The 23552-nt window shown below is 41.2% G+C and overlaps 1 protein-coding gene across 3 annotated transcripts in view; it reads left to right on the top strand.

The window, feature by feature from the left end:
* Positions 1 to 5133: 5133 nt before the first annotated feature.
* ZNF451 (zinc finger protein 451) overlaps positions 5134 to 23552 on the top strand; it is a 40845-nt gene continuing 22426 nt past the window's right edge. For 2 of the 3 annotated variants that reach the window (XM_075087017.1, XM_075087019.1), the window contains exons 1-9: positions 5222 to 5390; positions 6170 to 6253; positions 14550 to 14633; positions 15887 to 16012; positions 17516 to 17627; positions 18247 to 18397; positions 19794 to 19920; positions 21145 to 21298; positions 23298 to 23445. In XM_075087017.1, coding sequence (XP_074943118.1) covers positions 6173 to 6253; positions 14550 to 14633; positions 15887 to 16012; positions 17516 to 17627; positions 18247 to 18397; positions 19794 to 19920; positions 21145 to 21298; positions 23298 to 23445 — 983 coding nt within the window. In that variant the 5' untranslated portion in view covers positions 5222 to 5390; positions 6170 to 6172. Of the gene's footprint in view, positions 5391 to 6169; positions 6254 to 14549; positions 14634 to 15886; positions 16013 to 17515; positions 17628 to 18246; positions 18398 to 19793; positions 19921 to 21144; positions 21299 to 23297; positions 23446 to 23552 lie in introns of all 3 variants that reach the window. The other variant, XM_075087018.1, reaches the window with a different exon arrangement.

The raw sequence follows: 23552 nt of genomic DNA on the forward strand, positions 1-23552 counted from the left end.
CTACTCAGACAAGCTCTGAGAACACAAAATTGAAGACCAGATAATCTCAGGTTAGAAACTTCACAAGTAACAGAAAGGGAGAAGAGAGGAAAGCAGAACAGTCTAATGATGCTTCTCCCCAGATTTGCACTAAAATAAAAATTAATTGGTGATGTATAAATGTGTGGTGTCACAAAGTGTAAAATTTTCCTCTGATGCGAGTGACAGGACACATTATTTGCATTACTCGGAACTGGAGAAGGCTGCAGCTACTGCAAAAAACCTACAGCTATATGACTATAGCATTTAGTTACTGGAGATTTAGTACTGAAAAGGTGAGCAATACTAAAACTAATCATTTTAACTATTTGTTTCTGTTACTGCATTTTAGATTGAAGATTTGGAAAATAATTTGGTCATTGTTTATAATAAACTGCTCAGTAAGAACACTTGCTTTCTAAGGCGGGAAGATTATTCTTCCCTCCTTAGAAAGGAGGAATATACTCTGCTCTGGTGGGACCCCACCTGGAGTCCAGCTCTGGGGTCCTCAGCACCAGGACATGGAACTGTTGGAGCAGGTCCAGAGGAGGGCCACAAAAATGATCCGACGGCTGGAGCACCTCTCCTGCAAAGACAGGCTGAGAGAATTGGGGTTGTTCGGCCTGGAGAAGAGAAGGCTGTGGGGAGACCTTATTGCAGCCTTTCAGTACTTAAAGGGCGACTATAGGAAGGATGGGGGCAACCTTTAGCAAGGCCTATTGTGACAGGACAAGGGGTAATGGTTTTAAACTAAAGGAGGGTAGATTTAGACTGGATATAAGGAAAAAAAATCTTTACGATGAGGGTGGTGAAACACTGGCACAGGTTGACCAGAGAGGTTGTGGAGGCCCCATCCCTGGAAACATTCAAGGTCAGGTTGGATGGGGCTCTGAGCAACCTGCTCTAGTTGAAGGTGTCCCTGCTCACTGTAAAGGTCCCCTCCAGCCTAAACCATTCTATGATTCTATGAATAGTGAGATATGAGAAGAATGAGATAAAAAACTTACTGAAAAAAAGTATACTATTGAATAAATCAGTTTGATGTATAGACAAAGTAATGGTTTATGTATATATAAAAACGGATTTATTGAATAGATCAGTTTTTAATGCATGTCAAGTTCATGTCCCCTCTTATTACAGTATATAGATAGGAGTCAAAAAAACCAAAACCACCAGACATTATAAATTTCCTAGATCAAGAGTAAGTGGCAGTATGCAACGTTGACATAAGAGGGAAATCACTGGTTAAAAAGGCAATGTTTCATTCACTTTAAGGAGCAAGGAGAGAAGCAAGGATGTTCAAATACGTTTAAATTCTATAAAAGAAAATTAAGGGCATATAATGAATATGTGGAATTAATTGCTGGAGAGCATTATTGAGTTTATAAAGACAGTCTGCTCAGAAACATCTTCCATATCCTATGTGACACCTAGACTTCATTTGAAGGTTTGGACTTGGAGATCTTAGCTCATGAAGAGCAGACCGTCGGTACCCACTGCTCTCCCAGGTTTGTCTGCTCCCACCTTCAGCAATCTACTGACTGTGTTTAAAACAAATTGCCTACTCTCTTACTGAGTTAGACAGTGAGCATGCCTTGCAGGTGGCCCCCATCTGAGAACTCCAGCAAGCTACATCTTCTCTGTTCTCTATGAAACAAACTCTGCATAAGAACTATCCTAAGCTGACCCAAACAGGGAAGCCTGTGCTTTCCCAGGAATTAGCTGAAATGCACAAATTAGGGAATTCAGAGTTTTGTTAGCATATTAGAAATGCTGACATGATTGCATCCCAATTCCCTTACTACTTTCTTCCCTTAACTGTATTGTTTAAAGCCAAGGAGGATGTTTGGATGGGTCATTGCAAGAGTAAACATTTACATTAATTACTCCTGAAAAATTCATAACAAAATGTGTGTCATTTTCATAGGGTATCGGAGTTTGGAAAAATAATGCCACCTTGCTGTTCCAGTAACTTGTTACTATTGCACCTCATATTATCTATTCTCAAGAATCAGAAGTAATTAAGTGCAAATGCAAGCTACAAACAGAATGGCTGCTATCAATGTTTTGTTAGCAAATTTATAAATACAAAATGTGAACGTTTAGGCAGCAACAATGACTTTAACTTTCCAAGGTTTCTAATAATTTTCCATTATTTTAATAAGGAAAACAACCGCTCAAACCAGTGTTGTCTATACAGTCCAACAATAGGGATTAAGTTGTACAAAGTTGTTAACGAGTATATAACTAGTATATATAACTAGCATCTCAGTGTCTCTATTTTCTATCATAAAGCTATTTTTTCATTCCTATATAGACGGAGGCTTAAAACTAACATTAGTAATAGGAACTCTGTGTTTACAGGAAAAATAAGTGCACTAAATCAATTCCAAAATTAAATACCACATGATATGTTATTTCTGATAGCTGTTTATTCACAAAGCTCCCATAACATCAAAATTTAACATGCAACCCTGAATTCTTTCTCTCCTGTCTATACAGGATTTGGTAGACACACATCAGTGAAACGCTTTGTGTGCAAGCAGCGCTCATATAGGCACACAACTCAAAGGTGACATTTACACTGTTCAGCTTACTCAAAGCCAATATGCACTGAGTAAAGATGATTCATACCAACTTTTACTTTGGGTGGCTCGAAGCGACTGTGTGATGAAGCAGGAGAGCAGGAGCAGATAACTAGCAAGAATCTTGGGTGTGGTAGCCCAAGTGATGTTTCCTCGATCCTGCCAGTGAGGGTAAATGAGAAGGGCACTAATAGGACAAGTCAATAATTGTTTGCAGAACTGGTGTTGGTGACCAGGTTTTGAGTTGTGTGACCATGGGACCCTGATTGCAGATCACTGTCTGCTTGAGAGGGATGAGATCCACCTCACTAAGCAGGGCAAAGCTATTTTTGCCAGTAGGATGGCTCACCACAGAAGGAGGGCTTTAAACTAAGAGGGAAGGGAGAGGGAGAGTGTAACCAGCAGCCCTCTGAGGGAGTAATGGACATGGTCGAAGAGCAAAGGGCACGGGGTGATGTGACAGGAACAGAACACAAAATCAACAAGCTGGGGCTTATGGGGGGTCACCTCCAGCACTTGCGTGTGAGCAAGGAAATGCCTACAAGCACCACGATGGCGAAATCCCCCAATCCCTTTCCAGGCAGTCAGTGTGCTGGGGTGCCTCTCAAAAGTGCCTGTATGCAAATGCAGGGGAATAAACATGATGAATTACTCTGTGTGCAGTTGCAGGGCTACAATTTTGTTGGGATCACAGCGTTGTAGTGGGATGGCACCCATGACCAGAGCATTACAACAAAGGGAGACTGTCTCTTTAGGAAGGACAAGCTCGGAAAACAGGGAGGGGAAGTTACTCTTTACGTGAAAGAGCAGCTGGAGTGCACAGAGCTATGCCTGGGGCTGGATGAGGAACTGAGTGAGAGTTTATGGGGGAGGATTAAAGAGAGGACAGGTAAAGGTGACATTATAGTGGGTGTTTGCTATAGGCCACCTGACGAGGAAGAACAAGCAGATGACATAGACAAATTAGAGCAGCCTCAGGTTCACAAGCCCTGGTACTCATGGGGGACTTCAACCACCCAGATATTTGCTGGAATGACAACATGGTAGGGCATAAGCAATCCAGGAGGTTCCTGGAGCGCACTGATAACTTCCTCTTCCAAGTCATAAGGGAGCCAACAAGGACCCACAAAGAACAGTGCTTTGCTGGACCTCATACCAGCGAGAGGCTTGTTGGGAATGTGAAGCTCAAAGGCAGCCTTGGCTGCAGTGACCAGGGGATGGTGGAGCTCAGGATTCTGAGGGGAGGGAGGAGTGTAAAAAGCAAGCTCACAACCCTGGACTTCAGGAGAGTGAACTTTGGCCTCTTCAAAGATCTGCTTGGAAGAGTCTTATGGGATAAAGCCCTGGAGGGAAGAGGAAGCGTGTTAATATTTCAGGACCACCTCCTCCAAGCTCAAGAGCTGTTCATCTGAGTGAACAGGAAGTGAGGCAAAAATGCCAGGAGGCCTGTGAAGAAAACAAAGAGAACATGGAGCTCCTGGTCAAACTCAAACACAAAAAGGAAGCATACAAAGGGTGGAAGCAAGGGCAGGGTAACCTGGGAGGAACACAGAAACATTGTTCAAGCACATAGGGGTGAAGTTAGGAAAGCTAAAGCCCAACTGGAATTAGATCTAGCCGTGGATGTTAAAGTGAACAAGAATGGCTTCTGTAAGTGCACAGGTGACAAAAGGAAGACTAAGAAAAATGTGGGCCTGTTGCTAAATGAGACAGGTGACAGGTGACACAGGATGTGGAAGAGGCTGAGTTACTGAATGCCTTCTTTGCCTCAGTTTTCACTAGCAAGGCTGGCCTTCAGGAATCCTGGGTCCCAGAGACCAGGGGGAAAGGTTGGACCAAGGAAGGTGTACCTTTGTTGGAAAAGGATCAGGCCAGGGGATACTTAAGCAAACTGGACACACACAACTCCATAGGCCCCGATGGGATGCACCCACGAGTGCTGAGGGAGCTGGTGGATGTCATTGCAAGGCCACTCTCGATAACCTTTGATCGATCATGGTGACTAGGAGAGGTGACTGAGGACTGGAGGAAAGCAAATATCATCTCAATCTTCAGGAAGGGCAAGGAGGATGGATGGAAACAGAGGTCTGTCAGCCTCACCCTGATCCCTGGGAAGGCAGTGGGTCAGCTAATCCTGGAAACCATTTCCAGGCACTTCAGTGACAAGAAAATCATCGGGAGTCATCAGTATGGCATTACCAACAGCAAGTCATACTTGGCCAACTTGATAAACTTTTATGATAAAGTGATTGGCCTGGCAGATGAGGGGAGAGCAACGAGCATCGCCGGGCCCGCGCCCTCGTCCTGCAGAGGCAATTTTCCCGCCTTCCCTCCCCCTCCGCCGCCAGCCCCAATGGCCGCCGCCGCCGCCGCCACCGCCCCCCTCCTCCCCCTCCTCCCCTCCTCCTCCTCCTCCTTCTTCTTCTCCTCCTCCTCCTCCTCCTCCTCCTCCTCCCCCGGAAGCGGCGTGCGGGTGTACGTGCAACCCAACCGAAGGCGGAAGAGGGGAGGCAGGAAGTTATTTGAAGGCAAAATCCCCGAAATGCCGCCCCGGGGCGGGGGGAGGGGACGGACACACACATTCCGTCGTGCCATGGCGCTGTCGCCGTAGCGCCGGCACCTGCCATGGAGGAAGAGGAGGGGGAGAGAGGTGAAATTAGGCGGCAACTACAAGTCCCGGCGAGCCGTGCCGCGCTCTCGCCCCACCTCTCCCCGTCGCCCCTAAGTTGAAGAGGAAGCGGAGGGGCGCTGGGTCGGGGCGGTGGCGTGCCCTCGGGTGCTGGCGCGGTGAGCGGGGCCGGCGCATTGTGGGGGGCGCGGGGCCGTGGCTTAGCAACCCAACCCCCGCGGGCGGCCGGGCCGGCAGCGGCCCCAACGGCGAGGCCACCGCTTCCTCGCCCGCCGCCCGCCCCGGGCTGGGGCGGCCTGGGGACGGTGTGCCGTGGGGCTGGGGCGACCCGGCGGGTGAAGAGACGTGAGTCAGCAAAGCCGCCCGCTGGGGCCGGGCTGCCCTCCGGCGGGCCGGCGTTCTGCGCCGCTGACGGCGGCCTTCCGTTTGGCGGGAGGGCGCTTGTTTGGAAGCGAGAAGCTCAGCCTTCGGGCTCTGCTGTGGTCTTGGAGCGACCAAAGGCGTCAGGAATGCCCGTGGCTGCTAATGAAGCCTGAACTCACCCCGCATCTGTTACTAAACCGTCCTCTGCACGTGTTGCGGCGGCAGCGGCATGGCGCCCTGGGCTGGGGCTGCTCTCTGGCCCTTGCTGAGGTTCGCAGGCCGAAGCACGTTCTTGAACTCTAGCGGTAACGCCGTAGCCACGGCTGCTGGAGGAATATAGGTCTTGGGATACTTTGTAGGTCAGGTCGTGCTTTGCATATTTGGGAAAATATAGTAACGTGCTCCGAGTCAAAATTGTTTTTCCGGTAGTACTGATAATCAGTGAATGATACAGAATGTTACACTGTTAAATGCAGATGGGCTGTAAAGCCAAAGTAGGCATAAAATGGAAAATGCTGTGTAGTTAAAGAAAATTACAAAATTATGAAGCATGTTTTGGTTTGTTTCTCTTTAGATAATGGAGTCTCATCACTCTGTCAACATTCGTGAGAGTAAAACGCCAACTTCTGAAAGTGAAGATGAGATTGAGTTTGTTGGAGTAAGTAGATCTTGAACTTGAAACATACTGCCTGTTACAGTAAATGTGCCGTCAGCAGCCCAATAAAATAGGAGGGGGTCTTTGTGTGCTGTGTCGATGATCTAGATTCTGTTTTGGTGGAAAGCATTACTTTTGGATCAAAAGATGATTTAATTTGTAAATCTTTGTGGCAGAGAACAAGTTTATCTCAAAGGTTTATTTGCTGTTTCTTTGGAAGGGTATAAGATGATGTCAGTTGGTCCTATAGAGAGACTAGACTTGAGTGTCCCAGCAGGTGAGTGGGGGATTACAGTGATCAATGAGAAGGCATTGTGGATGACTTTTCTGGTAATCATGTTGCATAGCATTTTGCTTCAGAAATAGTTCCACTGAAGTTAATGGAATAAAGCACTGCTCACTCTGCTAAACGATGTCAAAAATGCTATACTTTTTTTGGAAGAAGAGGAAATAATGGGTTAGAGTGCTTAAACAGTCTTCTCAAACTGTGAAGCACTGTGTAATAGCTACAGTACAACACCTAGTCTAATGCTGACCTGTGGCTTATGTGAATGTAATTTTAAGACACTTGTATCTCTTGAATATCCAAGAAAAGCAGAATGTTTTTCATGCTGCCAGTGTTCTGGCCTCAGTCCACCATCAATGAAGTGCTGGGTGGCAGGGTTACATGCAAGAACAGAACTAAAGAGCAAGTCATGTAAAGTCGTAGGAAGATGGCTGTGCTTAGGCTTCTTTGTGCAGGATTGGTATCTTGGGGTGAGGAGCTTACTCCTGTCATTGATGGAAGGGTATGTGACACTGGCCATCACCTAATGTCCGCAATGTGTCCTTGGATCTCCCATTTCCTCTTCTGAATGAGAGTGAACTTGGACTTCGCAAAAGGATTTCTGAACTGTTTGGCGAGCTTTAGATCATGTGTATGATTAGAATTGTATAGGCTTCGTAAATATTGTGTAAGAATGCTACCTGATCATCCAGGTAATGTTTTCTGCATGTCCTAGGGACCCAGTGCACCAGGTGGTAGTGTATAAATTAAATTAGAGAAGCCACTTGGATATCTCAACCTGTGCTAGTTTTCATAGAAAACAAATGTTAATAGGCCATGTGATCTCTGTGTTCTTTTATTTTTCCCCCCTTGAAAGTTGTGTGTGGTTTTGGAATGGCTTTTTTGTTGGTTTTGGGGTAGGTTTTTTTGCTTGCTTTTCTTGTGGGTTTTTTTCCCGTTTCAGTCACTCACCTTAGGCTGTTTGAATTCTTACGGCAGGACTATGACAAAAAGTCCTCATCTGATGGAGCAAAAGCAATCTCTGCTACTGCCAGAGTTTTTTAGCTTTTACAGTCAGATTCACCCTCATTCCTGAGATTTACAATTATTCTTCCATAATTTCCCACCTTCTAATTCTGCATCACAACATATTTTGTCCACTTAAAATCATGAAATTCTAAGTTTTGCATACCAGCAGAAAAATACAATTTAATATATGGTGCAAGCCATTATTCCTAATGGCTAAATTTCTTAAGATAGGATGGTCTGGCACTCATTCTGTGTCCTTGGGAAGGATAAGGCAAGAGTGAAGCAATTCGCAAGTTTAATGGGGTCTGTAGCACTTAAGTAGACAGATAACTCAAGTTGCCATAGTCTGAGCTGACAGTATGGGATTCCTCCTGAATTGTTTTGTTTGTGGGGTTTTTTTCTGTTTTTAATGGTATTGATCCATTCACGTTTTTTTCTGACTACTTTCTTTAAAGATTAGGCTCATCATTATGCTGCTTATTTGAAAAATATTAGTTATCCCTGATAAAGTTGGTGGCTCTCCTAGGCAGGGCCTCTTACCTTTGTTACTCTGCACGGGACCTCAAAATAATATATAGTTTTATAAATTGTTTAAATACCTCGTGACTCCTCTGTTGTATTATAATGGCAAACACTATTAAGGAGGGTATTTGTGTTTATTTTCTGTAAGCATTTGTTAAGTACATATAATGATTATGTATCCAAAACAAAAGTCAACTGAAAAATTCAAGAGATATGTATTTTAAAATCAATTTCCTGATGCAGTGTTACATTTATACCAAGTTTTCTTCACTGTTGGTGATTTTTATTTCAAAAATATGAATTCAAAGGAAAACGTATTTCCATAGGCCCTGGCTTATTCACTAATGAGCTCTAAATTGATTACAGTTTGAGATCCAGGAAAAACAAACATACTTCACATACTTTGCAGCTCTTCCTTTTTAAAATGTTTTGGCTGCACTTCATAACAAAAGATACAGCCCCTTTCTGTCCTTGAAGAGTTGGAGCAGCCACTTACTTTCTTGCAAATGAATGTTTTTATTTCAAACCTGAAGAGGACTTCTGGTCTATTTTTGGAACTGATGATATTAGAAAAACTGATTCATTAAAAACTTTTGCAGCTTATTGAGTTCTTACAAGGTCTTGAGGAACAGGTAAAAACTTCTGGTTTTCCTTGTAATTGGTGTTTTCCAATAAAAATTATATCTGAAGAACACTTGGCCCTGGAATATACCAAAACCAAGTAATTTGCCGAAACATGAGAGTTACTATTTAAATGTTTTGTTTCCTTTCCCCCGAGTTGTTAGATATACAGATTCAAGTATTTCTCTCTTTGGCTTTCAGCTGCATCACTGCAGGAACAGAATAAGGTTGTAGAGGTGTTACAAAGCATCTCTGAGGCAGGACCTCTATTTTCGCTTGCAACCCAGGTCAGCCAAAGACTTGGATTGTTGTATTTGCTAGGTTACAGAAATCAAAACTTTCTAAGTGCATGTTGGTTCACAATGTTGATCAGTTACTCGGCAGGTTTAAAGCTGGAAATCTGCTGGAACAAAGATTTAGAGCACAAATAGTACAACTTGTGTCAGATTCCTTATTTTAATGTAAGTTTGTTCCATTACGGTTAGTGTGTTTACAAGTGTGTGGACAATTAGGCTCGGGTAGTTCTTTTGTCAAAGATGCGTTAAGTCTGTGGTCACATATTGAAAGCTAGTTTCATGCTTTCTGTATGCTAATGTTTGTGCAATTATGCAAAACTTTAATTGTGCTTTTTAAGTAAACCAGGTATTTGGTCTAAATGTATGTAAAGCTAAAAACCAAGCAACCAAAAAACCTTACATGATGTGTCTGTTAGCTAGGTCTGATTACCCAAAGATTGATCTAAATGAGGGAGAAGAAGAAAGGGAGACCGCAGTTTAGGAATTCTTGAGAAAACTTCTGGAGGCAGTAAAAATGAGCTTCACAGAATTCCCTGAGAAGACACTGTCCCTGGAGATCCATGTGAAGCTCTGTCTTTACCAGCCAGATTTGATTATATTACCTGTTACAACTGGTATTTTACATAGCATAGTGAAATTACGGTTGTGTTGATTTAATGCTAATGCTTTCAGCCAAAGCTATGAATAACAGCAGAGGCACCACAGCTGCCTGGATACTCAAAAGATAATTTTCTATCAACTAAAACCTGGAAATCCTTCTAGTAACTGAAATAGCCGCAATTTAGCCATTGGTTTATTGCTCAGTGGCGTGGCTGTTGGTTGGTGAGAAGAGTGGCTTATGAAGGTTGTTTACAGAAGTAACTGAGAAATGGAGCATGGGGGGTTGTTTGGGTTTTTTGAGTGTGGAGCTTGTAAGATGTGAAGACCAAGCATATCTCAGTACCGAGCACTGGTGGCTTTCTGGGTGCCAAGTATGCCAGTATAGTCAGCTAGAGAGGCCACAACTTTCAGCTGTTTGTTGCGTGCTTGTCCATGTTCTTTCTTCTGTAGTCTCAGGCTCTTGTGTGCCACGATACTTTTTAGCTGGTTGTGTTCATCTTCTGGGGAAATACAAAGAGTTGGATAAAGCGAACTGGTCCTTGGCCTTGTAACTCTCCTGTAGTGATGGAATCCTTAGGGTTGGTGCTATCTTTGCATTACGTTAGTCTTCAGTTTAACCAGTTGGAAAAAATGAAGTAATTAAACTTCTCTTAACTTTCAATTTGGGTCTCACCCTGTGCAGAGATGAGCCACCAGAGCAAAAGCTAAATTCCTGCTGTTAAGAGCTTTCCCTCCCTGTGGTACTGGGAATGCTTGCTAAGGATACCTGCTCTGTCTTGCTGGGAAAAGTGTGTTTCACCTGGCACTACTTCTCCAGTCAAGATCAAAAATACAGGAAGTCCATCTGAAGCTATGGTTTGCATGAAATTCTCAGAAGGCCTTTGTGAATGTCTAAAAGAGAGAGCAGTCCCAGACTCAGCCTCCCTTCATGAGGATGATTTCTACCCTGGGCCACTGAATAAAGAGGCTTTGAACTTCCAGTTTCATTTTGGTATCAACACCTTGGCAGAGAGGAGCACTGCTGTCAGAATGAGCCCATGCTGAAGACTCTATTTCTAAAGAGACAGAATCTGGAGTCTTTCCAGTGTAATTTCTCTCAGCTGGGATGGATCTAAACCACTATTGTGACATTTCATCACGGCTTTCAGTCAAGGTTTCTCATATATTGACTTAAGTATATCTACTCAGCATCTGATTCGGATAGGTTTATACTGTTTTCCCCAATTCTTATACTTTCTCAAAATAATCTTCTGAAGCACGGATGAGTTGTTGACTAGACCCAGGATTGTAGTTCTTACACTCTTAATTTCAGTATTTTGCTTTTAATCTTCATCTGAAGGTTAAACTACCAACCAGTGAAACCCAAACGTAGCATTTATTTAGGTTAGTTTGTGATTTGCATTAGTATTCAGGAGTGCGTGTAGGCAGATGATGTGGTGGTTTGGGTTCTCCCCTGCCCATTTTATTTTTGTGGAAAATAAGGGTGTATATCTCTGAGGAGTCATTTCAAAGAATTACCATATTGCATTTGTAGTCAAATTAGAATGCAACCCAAAAAGTAGTACACAAAAATGGTGTAGTAAGAGGCACAGAAATCACAAAGGAAAAAAAAATGTTTAATGTATGTAAACCACGTTTAAACAAGTGTAGTATTACTTGTGATGAATTGAATTTACTGTTCTGGTTGCTAGAACTTCCTAGGTTTGAAAGCAAGTTACTGTGCTTTTCAGCTGTCAGTTTCCTAACTTTTAATTAGTTGCTGAACTGAGGGAGTAAGTAAACAGAAGTCAGGAAAATTCCTGTTTTTGAAGAAGCCACAGGTGTTAGGATCAGAATTGAACATTTCAAAACACATTATTGAACTGACTGGACAGTCAGGTGGTCTGAGTGTGTCTTTGAACGGTTACATGTGAACACCTGTTGATAAAGATTTAGTTTCTTAGAAGTTTATAGAGGTTGTCAGTTTCTACAAAAGCAAATCTGTCATGGATTTTTTTAGATTTCATTTAGAAGACCCTTTATTTATTTAATCCTAAAAAGATAAGCACTCTTTTGGGGTAATTTGAGGCCTGCAGCTTGATTTTATAATAAGCTTTTGTCATCTGTCCAAGATTTCATCCCATTCCATTCTCAGTGAGACAATGAGGAGTGTTTATGCCTGGCCAGCTCAACAGCTTTACAGCCTTGAGAGGTGAAAGAATGTAAAGCATGAGATGCAGTAAGGACAGCAGAGAGAATTGCATGCTGCTCTTCTCTCTGCTACTTCTCATGAGGCAATAAATCTTCCTAACCAGCCCTAGCTGGCTGATTTTGAAGATGTTGAGGACACTGCCAAATATATGTCAGAGATGGTGGGTATAGTACTGCACCTCTTCAAGAAGTCAGTCTGCTGACTATTGAAGTCCTTCATTTGCCTGGAAGACATAACTTTCTAAGAAATAAGTGATGCCATGAAAAGCTGAAACCAGGACTCAATAGTCTGAACAACTATTAAGCAGGTATTCTTTATTGCAGTGGAGGACGCACAGGGGATCGTTCCTCCTAATGTGTGTGCCCGCACATGGTTAATTGCATAACTTATACAAGCTATACATACATATTCATTAGTTTTCTGAGAAAAGATATACATATTCATTAATTTTCCAATAACTCATTATCATATGCAGATGTCCTTTGGCATGCCTGTTGGTGTCTCCACGTGGTCGTCAGGGGTCTCTGGATTAAGGTTATACTCTTCCTCACTGTGTCCACTAGTTAACTTTTGGTTTCGCACAAACTCAGTTCTGAGATCACCTATATACTGTCCTTGAGGGATAGTCTGTTCTGGTTTAGTGTTTGATCTGCAGTTTCTTAGCTGTATGGTTCTGTACATTTGCTTTTCTAAGGTCAAATGTCATAATTGTAAATTTGTTTAGGAGCTTCTTGTCTTGAAGCCTTTCTGACTCCCCCAAAGCAACAAGTTTTAGTCACAGCAGTTCTCCCTCTATCATAAGGAATACCTTTGGAGTATATTACAGCTCTGTGGTATCTGCCAGCAATATTGCCAGACAAATGGCTAATACTTCAGTTCAGTCAAAAACTCTTGTCATATGATGTAGATGGTATTGCATGTACAGACTGAAAAAAAAAAAAACACACAAAAAAAAAAAAAAAACAAACAAAAAACCCCCCACCACCACTCACCACCAAACACTTTGGTTTTATTTATTTACTTTGAGGTTAGATAATACCTTTCAGAATTTGCATGGGAAACTTTTTATGGCATGTGGAGATTTTAGTTAACTTTACCTCTCACTGAAGATGTATGTGACCGTTAATGTGAGTTAGGGTCACTAGGAATATTTTTGTTTGGTGTATGTAGACTTATTCATCCTGTTTCATGTTCATTATACTGATCACTTAGTTGTCTTGTAGTAATGTTTTAACATGATACAGGGTTTTTGTTTGCATGACACCAGATTATCTGGGCATAGTGCTTCTTTTTTTGCCGTTTAAAACTGAAGAATCTTGTCACAATCACAAGTGTGGATGGAGCTCCAGACGTTTTGTACATCTTCTTTAAAAACTTATGACCTTTGTGCTTAGTTTGGGTTGCTGATTTTGATTTTTCTTCTCTGTTTGCCTTTTCATGTATGACCAACATTCAGCTATCTACCAAAAGTGTGTAGTAGAAATGATAAAATTGGTATGAATGGAGAGTGAATAGGAACATACATATATGCACATGTGGAAGCACCAGACAGAATGGAAAAAAAAGGGGCATGTGAAGGCATGTAAATCAACTGGTGCTTGATACTACCTATACTGTAGCAGGTCATTGAGGTCACAGACCATCTACATGAAGTTTCTGAAGACACTCAAATCAGGAAAGCAAGGGACAGGATTCACACAAATTAAAACCAAGGCTTAAACCATTAAGGTGATTGCAGAAGAGAAAGAACAGGGATAGAGCCTTAAGACATCCTCGGGAGGAGACAAAATCAATAACCTTTAGTGACTCACAGAGGAGGGGCAGTTTGGAAAGAGACAAAAGATTAGAAATATACAAAAGGAGCATAAGGCTGCCAAGCTAGGAAGAATAGAGAAGACCTAAGTAATTGTTGATAGCCCAGGTCCTTTGTCCATGTGTGGGGTCCTGGCCAGGCTTCCTGGATGCACGTCTTAGCAACTGAATGCTGGACAGGCTATTTGAACATGTGTCTTTGTGCTTTTGAGTATGTTGTGTGAATGGGTGGAGTGCATTTTCTTTTAAAATAAAATGATCTCTCCCTCCTTGTTATTTCAATAAGGAGAAGACACTTGTAACCTGCTTATGGAATATCCACTCAGAAAGGGGTAGCCTTCAGGGCTTAAACTGTTTCCCACTTCCTTAATGTTTGAAATGCCAAAGGAGGTTAGTTTCTCTGGGAGTTGGAATTTAATTTTTGTCCTTTTAAAAACAAACAAAGAAAACCAAAACAAACCCTGAAAACCAAAAAAAAAACCAAAAAAAAAAAAAACCAACCCAACCCCTATTTAACATTACTCAGTGAAATTGAAGACTATTCCTCTCTTGGTAACAGCCTGCTACCCTACTACCATTGAATTAATGGTGCAAGTTGAATGTCCTTAAAATGTAGATCTAAGTTGATTGAGAAGGTGAAGAATGTAAGGTGGTTAAGCAAGCCAAGAGTGTTAATTTGAGTTTTTTTTCCTAGTTGATAGTTATATGTTAAGTTGATATTTTAATTATTTGTGAATACTTACTTTCTTGCATGTTTTACCAATTTTGTGGATTAGTTTAAGTGGAAGAGTTGCCCTGCAGGAATTTCATTACTGCACCCTCTTGAAACCTTGGTGAAATTCTCTGTCAGGTATTGCTAATGATGACAATGTGCTGTAGCGCATGCAACATTTTCTATCTGAGGAAAACAATTTAATGCTTTTGTGTGCGTTTTTAACACTACTTTTTTTTTTTTTCTTCCAGGAGGAACCTTTAAGACCTGTACTTGAGTGCATTGATCTTGTCAGTAGTGAGGATGAAGAACCTAACAGCAGTTCTTATGTTCACGTGAGCATGGTGTAATGTATTTTGGGACTTCTTGGTTGAATAAAATAGTCTCCTGTATTTTTTCCCATCAGTTACTCCTAACGAAAACACTGTTAGAGGTATTTTTAACAAGTAATGAAAAAATAAACCAATATTAGAGTCTTTTGATTTTTACCTACTGTTGAGTGGAAGGCAAGAATGCTGACAATTCATTTTTTTCCAGAGCTGTTTTTGCCCTTCTTGAAATGGACTTAGGACTTTTATTTGGCTTTCAGTGGTTTCAGCAAGTGTGTAGAAGAAAAACGTCACTTTACAAGTGACCTCAGAAGTGAGCGTGTCCAATCTCTTACCTGCAAATGCAAATCTGGCCTACTCCCAGGCCTTTTCCTTCTAAAATAACTTTAGGAGCAGTTTATAGGTTAAAGGACCCTACTCTGATGGCAGCTGGGTCTTAACTTAGCCTCTTTCTTCATAATCCCTCCTAAGAATGTATGAGTCAGAAGCGGGCTGGTCAATTTATGTATCCCCCAAGCTTATTGTGCCTACTCTGGGGGGCCTTTGAGAGGGACAGTGACTGAGAATGACACTCCTAGAGTTGGTTTTGGCAGCAGTGGCCTTCTCTTGACTTCTGTTCTCCAGTGTTGCAGTAGAGGATGTGTGTAATAAACCTGGTTCTTAAGGAAAGGTGGGTCTTCTGTACATGCAGAGGCTCACTCCACAGTGATGACTGCTAGAGCTGCTCATGTAGCAGGAGTAAACTATCGTGCATGGCCTATCGCTTATGTTAGAAAAAGCTAATGATCTGCCTTTCTGAAGAAACAGGGCAATTTTGACTTAGAACAAGAATGATATCAGTTCTCAGTTTTTCAGAGGGGCTGCCTGTTGGCTTTGAAACCTTTAGGAATTTTGTTTAACTACTTAGAAGAATTTACTTAACTTTTAATTTGTTGGAAACTTCTAGGACACCCAGTACAATCATCCATGTTCCTTCTAGTGCTTTGGTGAGGCTAATGTTGATGTTGAATTGCCTTGAATATGCAGGGGGTGGGGGTGGTTTTGTTTGTTTTTTTTAACTAAAGTCACAGATGCTGGTAAATAGGAAGAGAGAATTAAAAAGGTAGATTATGGAATTTAGGATTGGAGTATCTGCACTCAATTATGTCCTGATGCTTGGGCGTCGCTTTTCACCGTACTAGAGCCTGTCACTTAACAATTACCCAACCAAAGGTTAACTTTAACAATTACCAAATAAAAGGTTAACTTTTCAATTGTAGAGAAATACTAAGCGTAAAGATCACATTGACTATCAGAAAGAACGGGTTGCATCAACCTTGGATCGTCTGGCACGCCATGTTGAAGTAGAGAAACAGCAAAAAGAAGAGAAAAACAAGGCCTTTAAGGTATTGGAAGTATTTTGTTTTGGTACAGCTGTGTAATACAGGCATTGTAGTCAGAGTGTGTTTGTTTTCATTACTAGGTAAATAAAAAGATTGGTGAGCCAGACCTGGAACTAGCAACTAGAGATTTTTGCTTCAGGGGCATCGTTTGAAAGACAGTGCGGACTTTGCCTGTTCAGTGGTTTTTAACTGATCAATTTGCTAGTCTTATTGCAGTTCCAAAGGGGGGGGAGAAACCCCTAACTTCACGCAAGGCAATGGCAAAACCTTGTTCTCTTGTTCATCTATGTAGCAGAGGGACCTTAGCATCAATTATTCTGGTTAGATAATTGAAAAATAACAGTTATCACAAATTACCATGCAGCAGACCTTGTTATCTACTTGGTTTTGTCTGAGATTTTTTGGGAGCTGTTTGCCACATTAAACCTTTGTATCAGGTAATATTTTATAATGGGATAAAATTTTCTATGTACAAGGCGTAATTTTAAAGTTGAATTCCATTAATTGTATTGTGCAGCCATTTGAAAGGCATGGATTTTTAATTTTTATTACAAACTGGGAGGCGCAGTCAATAGGCTTAAGGGCAGGGCTGCTATCAGCTTGAAGGAATGAGTTTACAAGAACCTCAGGAAATTCAACAGGGACAAATGCAAATCCAGTATTTGTGGAACATGATGGCTTTCCAGCCTAATTTTCTGAACACTGATAATGGCTTTTTAAAGTCACATAATTGTACTATACAGCATGTTATAGTCTACAATAGACTATGCAACTGCAATACAACAGAGTAAAAGGCTGTTAGATGTAGTCCAGGGTAGCCTTGAAGTCCAGAGGCCTATATCCCTCTCTTGTCTCCTCCACTTAAATTTTGGATCTGTTTTAGATCTGTTAATGCCTCCACATACAGTTTTTCAACTGTAAAGTGGACTCAGGTAGCTATGTAGCTTTTAAAGTAGCCTGAGAATGGAGGCTAAAAAAATCCTTTTGTTAATGACGAATATTTTCCTGCTGGGCAGCTCCTCACTCCTCATCAGGTAATGCAATCTGCAGAATTAAAATTACTCTTCAAAGTGAAACTGCATGTGTGTTTTTTTTTCCCCTCAGCAGTGGAATAAATTGACTCTTTGGTTTCAATAACCATTTTGTGTTGCTTTTTGTTTTTTAAATTTCATTATTGTTCTTTTTATAATCTTTTTGGTTTTGTACATGCTTCAGAAACTTCACTAGCTGCAATAAAAGTAAATTAATTGTCCTAAGCTGTAGCTTTTATTTGGGGCACAAAAATTGGTACTATTTTTTTAATTTATTGCTGTTACTTTCCACCTTTACTGTGTTATATAGAAGTCAGTCAAGTTGTAAGAGCTCCCTCCCCCTGCCCCCCTTAGGTTTATGTGGGTGCCTTTTTTTTCTTACGTTTTTAGACACCCACATGTAAGTTTTGGTATGCATACTTAATCTTGAAATTTTTTTTGATTGCCACCTTGCCTGATATGCTTTCCCCTTCAGGAGAAAGTTGATTCTCAATATGCTCACGGATTGCAAGAACTAGAATTTATTCGGGAGCACAGTGACACAGAAGCTGCAAGATTATGTGTGGACCAGTGGTTAAAAATGCCAGGTAAGAATAGGAAACTAAGTTCCAGTGATATGTTTTATAAGTCCTGTGTTGCAGGATAGAACATGTGCTAATTGCACTGACCAATACTGACACTGAGCTTGCAGGTGCCTCTTATGCATAACCAAATCTTAAAATATTAACTCTGCTAGAGTGTGGCATTTGAAAGTTCTTATACACTCATTTCCATAAAAGCTATTCTTCCAATGTTTTGCTGCTTAGAAAATATAATATACAAACTCTAAAACCCACTAAGGCAATGTTAACTACTTTTATAACCAAAGTTGCTAGAAGAAAAAATACTGCTGGTGAACTGTTGCACAGGAAAATGTCTACATAAGTATAACCTCAGGAAGTTCAGTCAGTTTAAAATATTGCCTGGAGGCCCTGGAGGAAGGATGTCAAAGTGCCTGAAAACTAATCCTACTGAGGTTTGAAGAGAGGTTCTTCAACTGAAAGAGCAGACTTACCGTAGTAGGATTGAGTTACAGTGCATTTGCTTTTAAGAATGAATAGAACTTGGATTTTTTAAAAATGCTTTAGGGCTTTTCTGTTATTTTCTTTGTTTTCTTAAGCCTCTATAATTCAGATGCTGGTTAAGTGGGTGTTTTTTATAACACAGGTCTCAAACCAGGCACCGTTAACAGTGGAAAAAGGGGTGTTTATAAGAGGGCAGGTCAGACACAAGTCAACAGCAGTCCCATATCTTGTCCTGTGATGCATTGCAACAGAGAGTTTGATAATGGACATCTTCTCCTAGGTCACCTTCAAAGGTAAGGATAGTACAAGAGCTCAGTGCAAGAAATAATGATGAAAGAATATGCTCAAACTTAGGACATCACAGTCGAGTCTACTTTAAATTGCCTATAGTGACAAAATTCCATTTGGAGAGCAGATTTATATCTTACAGATTTTATATAGACAATGTGATGAGCTTCCTGGTGGGTTTGGGTTTGTTGGGGTTTTTTGTTTTGTTTTCTTCCAATCAGAATTGATTTCCTCCTCTTGTTGAGCATTTTTAATAGCTGGATGGCTTTTTCTTGAGAAACAAGATTTCTGTTCTTCAGTTCTGTTATTTCTTCATCCAAACTTGAAATGGAGCAAAAGGCTTATGTATACTACTTGGTGGTAAGATTAAAAAAATGCCCCTAATGAAGGGAAAGAGGAGCAAGAGCCATAGGCCAGACATCTCTTCGTAGCTGATTGCTGCTAGTCAGTACTCAGTATGTCTGGGGTCTATTCTACCATCTGTTGCCTTTTAACTAGTGAACGTGTCGTTGGGAAGCTGGTAAGGAGAGAAGCTGTGGGGAATGTTGTAGGTTTGTGGTGAATGTTGTAGGTTAACCCTGGTAGGCAGCTCAGCCCCACACAGCTGCTCCCTCACTGTAGCAGGAAGTGAATCAGAAGGGTAAAAGTGAGAAAACTCTGGGCTGAGATAGAAACAGTTCAATAAGTAAAGCAAAAGCTGCACACACACACAAAGCAAAGTAAGGAATTCCCGTTGGCAGTCAGGGCTTTATCACACGTAACAATTGCCTGGGAAGACAAAAGCCATCACTCCAACTATCCCCCCTTCTTTCTCCCTCACACAGCTTTTATTGCTGAGCATGACACTCTATGGTGTGGGATATCCCTTTGGTCAGCTGTCGAGGCTGTGTCCCCTCCCAGCCTCTTGCCTACCCCCAGGCTGCTCATTTGTCGGCACTCTGAAAAACAGAGGCAGCCTTAACACTGTGCAAGCACTGCTCGGCAATAGCTAAAACATCCCTGTGCTATCAACATAGTTGTTCATAATTCCAAAGCACAGCACCGTAGAAGCTGCTACAAAGAAAATCAACTCCATCCCAGCCAGAATTAGTGCAGGGAGGTAAAAATAAACTTTTAAAATCCCTCTGTAGGAAATTGAGGCTTTGTTAGTTCTCTTGCTCTTAAAAACAGTATGATTCCTCTGCAAAGTGGTCATTGTAACAAGTAAGCTGCAGGGAGAATCACCTCTGTACAGGATACTTCAACTGAAATAGTGAATGATAGGGGAAGTAAGGAATTCTACCTTTTAGGCTGATTTGATAGCCTTTTGTCGAACAGCTCAAAAGACACTATTCTTCCCATTAAATAACTATTTTGACTTTTTAAAGGGGACTAGTTTGTTATTTGTTTCTTCTTCTCCAGGTTTGATCATTCTCCTTGTGACCCAACAGTCACATTACATGGACCCCCAAATAATGCCATTGCCTGTGTGGTATGCTGCAAAAGATTTTCAACCTCTCAGCAGTACAGTGATCATCTTTTATCTAAGGTAAGATCATAAGGATAAGTAACTTGCCTGATTGAACGTAGTAGAGGGTTTTCAAGATGTATAATTATGCACTGATTTTTCTCTTTCCTTTTTAACCCTCCTTCTCCCCCTTCCCTTCTTTTAGTCTTCAAGATAGTTTTCTTATTCTGCTGTGTTTCAAACAGCTGGTGTATCCTGACAGTACCGCTATTAGATCTGACCATTAGGTTGTGCTTTCAAGAGGACAGTAGTTCTGTCTTGAACCTCTTGTCCCTCTTTTGGTGCTGTCAAAGTATTCCTTTTTTTTTTTTTTTAATCTCCAAAACTATGAAGGATAAAGGCAAGAAGTTAGGGTGAAATAAGATGGTAAAGAGAAGCAGCAGAAGGGAGATGGGGGATGAAAAAGAGGCGACAGAATGAGAAAAGAAACTTGGGTGATTCAGATGCAACTTTTTCTTCTCTGTTTCCAGTCTGATAGATGTGTTCGCTGCTACTCACTAGCTAACTTACAAAATGGAGACGGATAATCTAGCATCTGAGTTTTGATTTGAATATAAGCTAATAGTATTTGCTTTTTTGTTGCTGCTACTCCCTACCTCCACTCTTTTCACTTTTTTTAATAATGCACGCTCTTTCCCTTCTTTTCATAACTTACCACTGTAAAACCTCAGTTCAGTGACGGATGCTCAGGTGTTATCTTCTGGGTGCATGGTTTTATTTAAGCAGTCTGGTGTTGAATTGGATAAGGGATAGCATTTTCAAAGTTTAGTGTTTTAATAGTAAATACTGTTGTGTACCCATCTAGTCTCCAGAAGCTGTGTTAAATTCCAGGGAAATTTTAGATACTCTGAAAATAGGACTACTTTTAGCTAGTAGTAGTAACTCCTGATGCACAGTCATAACTGAAAAGCTTGAAAGATTGCATCATAGTTTGTCCCTGCTCTTTTTCCATTGTTTCCAAGTTGTATGCCTGTGGTGCGTCCAGGGGTGTTAGCAGGAGTTACAAACAAGTTTGGGGAAAGGGTGAGGATGAGCAGCCGAGTTTGACAATGGCCGTTTGGCCAGTTCCTTGTGACTCACGAGCTGAAGTGCATAGGGGTAGGCTGTAGATAAACATAGATGTGGTAGCTGAAAACCTACAAGTGAAACTATTACCACGGGAGGGAGGAATGGAAGGACATGAGGAGAACTGGGACTGGTTTCTTGACTTAATACTTTTCCTAACTAGGTCATTTTCTCTTCCAGCTAAATGAAGATGACGGACATAAAAAAGATCTCCCTCCACAGCATATTCAGTGTTTTGCATGCCCAAACTGCTTCCTCCTTTTCACCAACAGAGACGAATGCTTGCAGCATATGTCAGGAAAGAACCACTTCCTCCAGGTTTCTAAATTGAGTGGTATGTTGCTGCTAAGTGTACTGTTTTACTAGTTTTCATCCCTTCTGATAATTGCGTTTTTCTGCTGTGTAAAAAGCTTAAGGTTTTAAAGTTTGTTTTTAATAAATCCTTATTTTTCTTTTAAGGTTGTAAATGTGATACAGTTCTCTAGGAGGAGATGCTCTGAAATTAATATTTTTGTGCAGAAATGATTCCTCCATCACAGCTCCTGTAATGAGAAGCAGACTTCCCTTTACCTCCATGCTGTCAGGTCTCTTCCATAAGCTTCTCATCCTCCTCACTGGACTCTGTCCAACTACTGTCCTAAATAAGTTTACATTTAGCATGTTGACAGGAGCTCGGACAAAAACACATAAATTTCTTTTCAATTCCAGTCACACTGGCTGTGATGTTCCTTCCACTTACTGTACTGCCTGAAGTCTGCTGGAGGCTGTTTTTCTTCTTGGTGTCCTTGGAGTTCCTGATGGAAAAGATCTGTGAAAGTTTCTTCTCTATATAATTACAGTTCAGCCTGCTTAGCTGGAAAAGTGCTGCCGGTCTGATGCTTTACACTGGCCACATTGCTACTGAAGGCTAAAATACTGGTTATGTTGTGAGCTGGTAACATCCTGAACCATACTTACTACTTTCCACCAAAGACATCTGTCTGATTGTGGTCTTGAAAACAGGATTAATGACCATTGTAGCTGTATTGACTTTTTAGCTTTAATATAAGCAATAGGCATTAAAGCATTTACTTTAATGTTGGGTAAATGGCTGAGACAGATGAGATGTAGACGGAGTTGATTTCTTATTCAAGAAGCTGCCATGCTTTAGGTGGCTTATGCTGAAAGCTACACGTACATGGCCAAAAGGATTGGTATACTTATTTCTCATCTTCATAATTGTCTTCTATTTCTGACCTCCCCGAGAGTGGTTGCAGGAAGTGTACAGTAAAGACCGGCTTTGAAGGAATTCTTCCTGCAGGTTGAGTCAGTACTGCCATCTTCATGGAACTGACCATCAGCTGCATGGTTCTGAGGTCTTTTATGTATTGTACATCTAATGTACTTTTATTCTCAAATAAGTTAGTAATTCTGAATGTGCTGACTGTAAATGCCTCTAAAATCAGGCCATAGGTTTTAAAAACAGATTACTGGTAAGCTATTGCTTTGAAAAGGTTAAAAGCACAAAATAGCGTTTTCTTCTTTAGAGATGGAGAGCGATTAGCTCAGAGCAAAAAAAGGAACTGCTCCACTTTTTCCTTTGCATTGGTAGATCTTCATGATTAATATTACCAGCATGCTCTGCAAGATCTGGCAGTGAAGTTAGTTGAAAGGCATAACCTTGAACTGCTGCCTGCTGATCATCACATCTTACTAAACAAAAAATTCGGAAAGTATTTGCCTCCTAAGATGCAGAACAGCAATATATAGTTCATAAGCCAATTCCCATTCTCTTTTTAACAGAATTTTTTAAAATTCTGCTGGTACCGGGTATTAGACGTGGAATGTGTGCTTGGAACAACAGAAAGTCCTGCACCTAAATACTTAAGGAGAGTTAACACTGAGGATGAGGAAAGAGAGAGGGATGGTCAGAGTATGTGGGACCTTGTTAAACTAATTGCATACTTTTTTCTTAAACACATTATGGCTTTAAACAAAAGTATATGTAGTAAGAGTAGACAGGTGGTGATAGATGGAGAGGAAGAAGGTCAGTAAGAACCTTCTGAAGATATATATCTGATGTGACCTTGCAGAAGGAAGAAAAGGGAAGTAGAGTCAGTTGCTGAGTATGAAAAAGGCAGATGCAAACAGATTCAGCTATGAGATTAAAAAATTAATGCAGTTTTACTTAATGCTTCCATTGCACAATCACTGTGACTCAGCTGACATATGGTAACTTGCTTTCTGAACCCTGTGACAAATGAGTACAATTGCAGCTATGTCATCTGAGAGCTGAAACACTATGAAAGAACTCTTTAACGTGTGGTTGCACTTTCTGCCGTTCCATATTATAGATGAAATGAAGGCTGGCCTTCCTCTACCTTTCCCCTCCTATGCAAAGAACCTTCTGATATCTCTGTGCAAAGAGGTCCCCTTCCAAGTGAAGTGTATATCCTGCTCCCAGATACTGCGCTCACATATGGAATTAACAGCTCATTTCAGGTTTGTGAGAGACGGCTGTCCTTACAATGTGTATGTCCATAGATTGAAAACAGATAGGCAGATGTGTTCGTAGTGGTGCTAGTGGATTTCAGGGCATCTGGGACCAT

The sequence above is a fragment of the Phalacrocorax aristotelis genome, chromosome 3 (assembly GCF_949628215.1).
Source record: "Phalacrocorax aristotelis chromosome 3, bGulAri2.1, whole genome shotgun sequence".
NCBI classification, from domain to species: domain Eukaryota; kingdom Metazoa; phylum Chordata; class Aves; order Suliformes; family Phalacrocoracidae; genus Phalacrocorax; species Phalacrocorax aristotelis.